General features: G+C 41.6%; 1 protein-coding gene and 1 pseudogene across 2 annotated transcripts; both read right to left on the reverse strand.

Moving 5' to 3' along the window:
* Positions 1-273: 273 nt before the first annotated feature.
* On the reverse strand, positions 274-3,938 carry taf10 (TAF10 RNA polymerase II, TATA box binding protein (TBP)-associated factor). 2 transcript variants are annotated; one of them, XM_017468959.3, is made up of 5 exons: positions 3,567-3,938; positions 2,052-2,206; positions 1,877-1,941; positions 812-926; positions 274-623 (listed from the first exon to the last, which is right to left on the reverse strand). In XM_017468959.3, exons 1-5 carry the CDS (start codon positions 3,703-3,705, stop codon positions 531-533), a joined length of 567 nt encoding a protein of 188 aa, XP_017324448.1. In that variant the 5' UTR covers positions 3,706-3,938; the 3' UTR covers positions 274-530. The 2 variants fall into 2 exon arrangements, with proteins under 2 accessions (XP_017324448.1, XP_017324449.1); XM_017468960.3 differs by having other exon boundaries at positions 274-620; positions 3,567-3,934.
* A 1,075-nt stretch (positions 3,939-5,013) lies between these two features.
* On the reverse strand, positions 5,014-8,093 carry LOC108265786 (crooked neck-like protein 1; annotated as a pseudogene).
* Between the last annotated feature and the right edge of the window lie 1,357 nt (positions 8,094-9,450).

Consider the following 9,450-nt stretch of genomic DNA (forward strand, 5'->3'; position numbering starts at 1 on the left):
AGCTTCCATTTCTATTAATACTTAAGCAGGTCTGATTCCTCTTATGGTCTAAAAACCCTTCAAAATTCAGGTGAAGAAAATACATACTCCAGTATGGGAAGCCAACTGGTAAAAGTTGCCAGGATATACAAACAAAAGAAAGAATCATTTCTTTTGTATGACAGTATGAATAATTTTATATGAATGATAAAAAGCATGGCAGAGTCTGCTGTAAAATTCAGCTCAGAGGCACAATATTTTCAGAAGATAAAATAAATTTTAAAAAATCAGAGATAAGTGATACATTTCTGTTTATTTCCATTAATCAAATATTACAAATATGTAATGAATTACATCCATAGTTAAGCAAAAACAAAAACTTAAAATAAATTGCTAAATAAATGAAAAGGAAAAAAAAACACACACCTACAGCCTTCTCTGTGTCACATGGACCAAAGGTTTTCGCTGTTAAAAAGTCAGGTCTCTACAGTGTGGACACCTATTTATGGAGCCATGTTACTTTCAGCAGTTTGTTACAGGATGTTAGTTTTTTACGTGAAGTAGTAGGGTTTTTTAACGTTGATGCCATACTCGGATAAAGCCGGAGTCAGGTCCTCCATCGTCAGTGTGTACTTCTTATCCTGCTTTTCAGGATGAACAAGACAAAAATCAGATTTGTAATAAAAGTCAGTGAAACATAAAATAAAGAAATTTTCATGCAAAAGACTAAACAATATATACTGATTAATAATAGTCCAAAAATGTTGCAAAGTTTCAATACAATTACATCCAGAAAACATTTCCTGCTGTGGGTAATGCAAACTCTACTAACCTTTGTCTTGCTTCGGGAGCTTCCAGATGCAGTGCCCTTCATTTTACAGTGCTGAAGTGCATCGTTAGCGATGTCCGAGACAAACTTCTGAGCCGCCAATGAGATCAGACGGATTCTGCATTTACATGAAAAGAAGCGTGTTTCAAAGTCATGAGTTAGTAGAGTTCGGTCATTTATTCCTGTTTAATATGATGGCAAAAAAGTTTCAGTTTTATTCACTTATTTAGGAAACGCAAAGTTCTCAAACGAAGCACCATCATCTTGAAGTGTAACTAAAATTGTTCTTGCCCTTGACTTTTAATGAGAGGAATATAAACTTTGAGGCAAGCTGATAAAGTCAGTAGGTGCACTTTATTTCGTCAGACTTTTAGTAGGTTCTCGAGCCTTTCATCACTAAACACAGCCAAAAGTTTCAAAGTAAGAGACCATTTCACAGACATTGCAACCAAAGTCAAATGCTTAAATTATCATTTTTACTCACGTTAAACATTCTAAAATAAAACTATTGAATAACTTCAACATATACTTCTGTTAACTTTTTGTTCAATCCAGTAAGTATATCATAAACTGAAAAACTCTTTCCTTATGTTCAAAAGTTTGTTTAACTGTTAGAAGTTATACACAAGACAAGATGTACCCAAAAGAGCCATTTGGATTGCTCTTTTGGCCAGAAAGGTGTATAATAATAATAATAATAATCATCATTATCATAATGTGCATGTTACTATGGATGGAGTGTTAAATATGTCTAGATTACAAAAAGGTCACCGAACCTTATTATCTATACGAGTCTACATTATGTAAGGTACAATGCTACGCTGTAGGCATAACCAGTATTATTTTCCTGCCATCAGACCTATAACAACAAATTTCCTGAGCTATTTGATAGTTTTTACGCTTGTATACATTTCAAATTCTTAAAATGTATAGGGCACGGCCTATTCCACTGCATTCCTCCAGAGACTAACTTCATCTTAGCAGTGCATATAAATTTCTTATTGTGCTTTATCAACAGTATCAACTGTATGGCTAACGCTTGTAAAAGCATAAACAAGCTAATCTTACATCCTCGGATCTGATGCTTCAAATCCTGCTCGATTGAGATAATATCCTGTGACCGCGTCTGGGATCTAAGGAAGAAACAAACAAATAAATAAATAGATACATAAAAAGACCTAATAAAATAAAGGCATGACCACATTAAAAGAAGATCACTGGTGTTCATCACATGTGAACTCACTGTGGGGGTGTAGTCTTCCAGCTGCATCAGGAAATCAGCCAATGGTGTGCTTGAGATGACAGGCTTCACGTCACCGTTAGCTAATCCCGTGGGCACGTACAGCCCGTTGGACACAGAGTCTGATGATGGTGTTGCCATGGCAGCTGAGGTTGGAACTATTGAGACAAAATATAAATGGTGTAGTAATATTCAATAATAGTGCTGTTCTCATATTCGACTGGACAGAATGTGTTAATAAATATATAACAGCACGGCTCTGACAGCAGTTCCAGCTGCAAGGCCAATCACACGTTTGTCGTTTCTATACAGGGACACATATGACAGAAACGCCAAACAGTCTACACCGATTTAAAGACATACTGTTTATCAAAGAATTGTGTACTTGTTGATATGGTATAACTTTCTGTAAGGAAACTTTTATATAATGGATAATTCATGGCTAGGTGTGCATTACACGATTTTAATGTACGGACTGCATTAAGAAAGAAATAATTGACGACGAGATGTTGAAGTATTAGAAAGCGCACACCCCAAGGTGGTAAAGCAGCATTCCTTGCATTATTTCTGAATAATTCAATGGACCGTAGTCGATTATTCCGCTTATACCACAGTTACCACACCAAGATATTGATCAGATGTTTTATTTCATTGATCAGTTGTTTAATTTCCAAAACATGTCTAGTGCACCTATTATGGTTTTTCAGATATTACCTTTCATGTAGTGTGTTACATAGCTGTTTGTGAATGAAAACATGGTTCCATTTTTGAAACAATCTGACAGTTGTAGACCAATCAGAACACATGGGAACAACTGACCAATCAGATCAGAGTAAGCTCTCTGAAAGGAGTTTAGAATGAATCCTTTAGAACGGATCATTGAACAAGTCGTTTGTGACACTTGGGTAAAAAGGTTATGCTGCAGTTTAAATGTTGAGCACATTAAAGGGTTTTTTTTTTTTTTTTTTTTTACCTTGGATGCATGTAAATCTATTGTATGAGACCTTTAAAACAAAATTAGGCATGTTTCAAATCCATAATAGGTGCGCTTAAACTTCAAGAGAGAAATATAAGATGTTGGTGAAGGAACAGCCATTTATAGCTGCTGTAACGCTTTCGTGGTTGTTTCATACCATTAAATCTAACCATAAACGGATAAAATGGATGTAAACCAATCAACACCACACTCCATTATTTTCCTCTAAAGTGAAGCTAATGATATGCTAGCTAGAAGGACTCAAGACACAGCAAGGCTACTTACACACAAACAACCCAGAGATTCTAGAAACAGATAAATAGATCACTTTATTAATCCCAGAATGGAAATTCACAATACTCTAGACCTAAAATATTTTATTGAATTATAAAATGTAACTACACTGATATAAAATTATTAAAAACTGAAGAACGGCTGCATATGTCAACTTTAAACATATCCTAATAACACTTGCTAAGCAGCTAGCTCAAGGGCAGCTAGCTGCTGGTTTTACTGTGAAATATTTCACACACTCCACTCACCATTAGTGCTGCCAGTTGGAGGTAAACTGCTGACATTAGCGGCGGAGTTGCTGTTAGGGACACAATTGCTGCTGCTCGGGGTTGAGGAGTTTGTGCTCGCTGCTCCGCTCGGCGCCGCCTGTGCAGCATCGACATTCATGTTATCAGCGCAGGGATTCACACAACTCTCTGAACCGCGGCGCTTCCACAACACCGAACAAACAAATTACGCCTAAATAACTGGATATTTCGTTCCACGCGCGATTTTTTTCAGTAAATAATATAAAGTCTAACCTTTCACGTAAAACAAAACTTCCCTGTTGTATCTATCCCTCCTATCTGTTTTGTTCGAGTCTTTTTTTTCCCCCCAGGAAGTTGTGTGACGTCAGCAGCGTTAACATTTCCGCGACGTAAACGGTGCGGAAGTTAGTCTTCATAATAAAAGCTCCGAAAATAAGACGAAAATAAGAGGAGCTTATTTTACACTATCATAATTAAAGTATTTTCCTTATCGCTGGGGTGATGCCATATATATATATATATATATATATATATATATATATATATATATATATATATATATATATATATATACACACACGCACGCACACACACACACACACACACACACAGTATCTCACAAAAGTGAGTACACCCCTCACATTTTTGTAAATATTTGATTAGGACCAGAGAATGTGTGCCAACTATAGGGGTAACACACTTCTCAGCCTCCCTGGTAAAGTCTACTCCAGGGTGCTGGAACGGAGGGTTCGGCCAATAGTCGAACGTAGGATTGAAGAGGAACAATGCGGATTCCGTCCTGGTCATGGAACAGCGGACCAGCTCTTTCTTTACTCTCGCAAGGATCTTGGAGGGGGCCTGGGAGTATGCCCATCTGGTCTACATGTGTTTTGTGGATTTGGAGAAGGCGTATGACCCCCAGTGGTTTACCGTGGGTGCTGAGGGAGTATGGTGTGAGGGGTTCCCTTTGGGCTATCCAGTCGCTGTACACCCAAAGCGAGAGCTGAGTCCGGATGCTCGGCAAAAAGTCGGACTCGTTCCAGGTGGGGGTTGGTCTCCGCCAGGACTGCGCTTTGTCACCAATCCTGTTTGTGATATTCATGGACAGGATTTTGAGGCGTAGTCATGGTGGGGAGGGTTTGTGGTTTGGTGACCTAATGATCTCATCGCTGCTTTTTGCAGATGATGTGGTCCTGATGGCATCATCGGTCCGTGACCTCCAGCACTCACTGGATCGGTTCGCAGCTGAGTGTGAAGCGGCTGGGATCAGGATTAGCACCTCTAAATCTGAGGCCATGGTTCTCAACAGGAAACCGATGGAGTGCCTACTCTGGGTAGGGATTGAGTACTTAACCCAAGTGAAGGAGTTCAAGTACCTCGGGGTCTTGTTCATGAGTGAGGGGACATTGGAGCGGGAGATTGGCTGGAGAATCTGAGCATCGCAATCGCTTTACCGCACCGTTGTGACGAAAAGAGAGCTGAGCTGGAAAGCAAAGCTCTCGATCTACCAGGCAATCTTCGTTCCTACCCTCACCTATGGTCATGAAGTCTAGGTAGTGAATGAAAGAACTAGATCACAGGTACAAGCGGCCGAAATGGGTTTTCTCAGGAGGGTGGTTGGCCTCTCCCTTAGAGATAGGGTGAGAAGCTCGGTTATCCGAGAGGAACTCAGAGTAGAGTCGCTGCTCCTTTGCATTGAAAGGAGCCAGTTGAGGTGGTTCGGGCACCTGGCAAGGATGCCCCCTGGGCACCTCCCTATGGAGGTGTTCCAGGCATGTCCAGCTGGGAGGAGACCTCGGGGAAGACCCAGGACCAGGTGGAGAGATCATATATCCACACTGTCCTGGGAACGCCTTGGGATCCCCCTGTCAGAGCTGGTTAATGGGGCTCGGGAAAGAGAAGTTTGGTGTCCCCTGCTGGACCTGCTGCCCCCGCGACCCAATAACGGATAAGCGGTTGAGGATGGATGGATGGATGGATCTTTTAATGTGACAACCCTGAAGAAATGACACTTTGCTACAATGTAAAGTAGTGAGTGTACAGCTTGTATAACAGTGTAAATTTGCTGTCCCCTCAAGTTAACTCAACACACAGCCATTAATGTCTAAACCGCTGGCAACAAAAGTGAGTAGACCACTAAGTGAGGCTCGTTCTGTTGCTGCTGCTGCTTCTTCCACATCTTGGCCATGGCCAGCAGTTTGAGGTTGGGCTGATTGGCAGCATCCTCTGGGAAGATGTAGTTGTAATATTCTTCCCATCCTGTGTTCGACCCATCCTCTGCCGTGAGCTTCCTCCTCTTCTTCACCTTCTTGGGCATGAGCTTCCTTTCTCGGTCCTTGTTGGCCACTGTGCCGAACTCCTGCTCAAAATCGTTCCATGCCTCGAGCAGCATGAGCCTCTCTTCCTTCTCCTCACACATGCGCAGGCCATCGTTAGCTTCCTCGTAGACCTGCCTGCACCGCTGTAGTCACTCATCATCTTCAATCAACAGCTCAAACTGTGCATAACTGATCCATACCTTTACGTGCTGGGTGTGCTGCAAGAGCCTCGTATAAAGCCCACGCATGTTCTCATACTCCTCCTGTTCAATTTCAAAGTCGATATAAGAATTTCCAGAGCACCTCTGGCAAGTCGAGGCAAGGCTGACCGATAGCCAGCTCGAATATGGCAGTGCTCTTTCAATCTCTCCCAGGATCATCTCCAGCTCGGCAAACTTGAACCAGGTGGTGTAGTTCTCTGGGCTGAACTCCAGGTACTTCTCATACAGCTTCCTGCAACGGTCGAACTCTCTGAGCTGCAGCTCCAGCTCGATGTAGCCCTTAAACAGCTTGTTTTTTGGGCATTTCCCAATGCCTATGGCCAGGCCTCGACTGGCATTCTGCAGGTTCTTCTGGCAGACTTCAAACTGGCCGTAGAACAGCCAGATTTTAGCAAAGATAAACTTTTTGTGAGGGATGAGCTCCAGACATGCCTGATACACCTGTTTCGTCCTTTCAGGGTCCTTGACCTCCAGCTCCTCAAAGCGAGCGTAGTTGATCCACAGGTAGGTTGATCCTCCAGTGTCTCTTCTCCGGGATGGGGGGAATGTCGGCGATAGCTTGTTCTTACACCTCTCGGACCGTACTGGCTCTCCACCAGCCGCAAGTAATCTAACCAGGTGTCGTAGTTGTGTGGGTTCGCCTTAACTTCCTCCTCATCCTGAAATATCCTCTTGCTGACGATGATGTCCTCAATTCCTCTCCTGTCTCCGAAACTCTTCTCAAACACTGTGTAGTTCTTGAGAAGCTCCTGGGCCTGCTTTTTGGGGATTCTGTCCAGGGCGTATTTATAGAACACCTGAACACGCTCAAACTCGTTCTGTTTTTCCTCAAATTTAACGGAAGCCACGAAGAGGTTTTCATCCATATATTCCTCACCGAAGAACTCAACAGCCCTCTAGTACACGTTTTTCGCGTGCGCTTTGAGCGCAGTTCAAAGTTGATGTAAGAGTGCCAGGCCTGCTCCAAATACCTGCCTACAGCGCCTGCTATGTTCCCCAGCTTCTCCTCCATGTAGGTGTATTTGTACCAGAACTGGTTGACTCGAGGCAGGATGGTTATGGCTTGGTCCCAGATGTTGCGGGCCTGATTGACCTGTTGGTTCTTCTTCTCCATCTCGGCGCATTTCAGCCACAGTGTAATATTCCGGTAATCCACGTCCAACGCTCACTCGTACATAGAACAAGCTCTCTGCACTTCCTTCAGACTCTCCTCCCATTGTATGTACTTGATCTGGTTTCTTATGACAGTCCTGTTCTTTCTGATATGGTCTTCAAATCCCTTCCGTTTTCGTAATTTGTAATCGTTTAACTCCTCTTCATCAGTGATCTTCTGTTTGTGTGGAGGGGGGAGTTCTCGTTCCTTGGCTTCTCGGAGCAGCTGCTTGTCCGTGATCTGCATCAAAGCTGGGCCTTTATTCTTCACCTTTGCCACTTTCGGTATTCTCTGCTTCCCTGCCGCTGTGGACACCATGACTCAAAAATATTATCTTACCACACAAAAAAATGAAGATAAAATGAGTGTACAGCATTCAATTTGTTAATGCAAACACAAAACACTCAACGCTATTCTATCAAAACCAAGTTTTCCACCATAACCTTTTAGTGGGGGGCCAAGTTCATGCAGGTTATTTTAAACTGTATGTAGACTAAGCGTCTCGTTACCATGGTTATCAAACGTCATGACGTCTGTGACGTAACGATTACCGTGCAACAGTTACATTCGACGTTCGATTTCTATTGCGCAATCTTTTGTGAGCAGCCAATCATAGCGAAGAAGGCAGGACTTGACGTAATACAGGTGGGGAAAATCATCCAGGGAGAAAAGTTATGGAGGTAAACTACCTGCGTGAATTCAATGTCTAATATTTTAAAAAGTAAAGCAGCACAAATTAAACTTTTATCGGCACAAACGATTGAGACTATTTTAAAAAGTAAAGCAGCACAAATGAAACTTTTATCGGCACAAACGATTGAGACTATTTGGTGGGGGGGGGGCTGAGTGATCCCAGAATGAACTATAAATACTCTTTTAATATCTGCAGAACCGAAGCAGCACAAACGGAGCACAAACGATTAAGACTATTTTGCCGACGTTTTACAACTTCACGCAGGTAAGGTGCATAGGTGTATAGAATTAATTCCGTACGTTATATCCATGTTTCCAGGTGGAAGATAAATATTAAAGGGGACAAAAAGGGTACCACCCCAGCAACAAGGAAAGGTACAGTTTAGTACTATTTCTTTCTCAAAGTGTAAACGCTAATTAAATGTACTTACATGTATGTAATTACATCCACTTTAGGTAGAAGACAGATACAAACATGCACCCTTGATGGTACCATACTAGTGACAAGGACATTTAAACATAAGTAAAGTGTCCTTCACAATAGACTATGTGCCTGTCTCAGATACATGACGTAAAATATTAATATAGGTATTTTCGCTGGTCTCAGCCCGCTACACTTTACTGTGGAAAATAATCATTAAAATACTTCAAAAAGCCATATTAGGTTTTGCATTTGTGTATGGTTACATATAAAATATTTGAAATATTCCCTTTTAAGTGACTTTTTAAGTGTTAGAATGTCCTTAATATCCTCATGTAATTAGCATGCTAGTAAACTACATTTTTTTTTTTTTTATTTTATAATTCTATGTTAAAAAGGGTTGAGTAACCATTGGCTAAGTAATGGTAATTTGGTTCATAGCCCAATTTGAATGTATCTCTATAAAAAATATGAATAAACTACTAAGATATCATTGGGGTCTCAACTTTGTCTCAACACTAAATGTCAGATTAAATCTGGACAACATAGCTTCCACTCAGTGCTGCTAAAAAACAACAACAACAAAAAACAAACCAGTGGTGATATCATACTTGACATGATGCTGACCCAGAGAGAAGAAAGAAACTCTTAAAGAAGGAAGGAGAGAAATGAAGGCAGTATGAGAAATCAGGCGGAAGGAAACCATCAAAGACCTCAACCAGGGAGTAACAGTGAACAGCGCAGAACATGGAGGGAGGCATTTCAGAGGAGCAAGACCAGGAAAAAAAGAGTTACAAAACCTCGGCACCCCTCCTGATACCCCCAGCATGAGGTTCCACCAGGCAGTTACCCTTGCCCCTGGTTAACTTTGTTACTGTGACATCAATTACTGGAAATGGAAATTACATGAAATGATTAATGGAAAAGGCAAGAGAAATATCCACATCACCAACAGATGGAGACATTCAATAGGAAACCCCAGATATGGTAGGAAAGTATGATGGTGCTCTTTACCGGGGAATAGTATATGAAACAAGTGAGGCATGCTGCCAAGTCAAATATGCATAGCATTGGCGCC

This window comes from Ictalurus punctatus, chromosome 5 (assembly GCF_001660625.3).
Source record: "Ictalurus punctatus breed USDA103 chromosome 5, Coco_2.0, whole genome shotgun sequence".
Taxonomy (NCBI): Eukaryota; Metazoa; Chordata; class Actinopteri; order Siluriformes; family Ictaluridae; genus Ictalurus; species Ictalurus punctatus.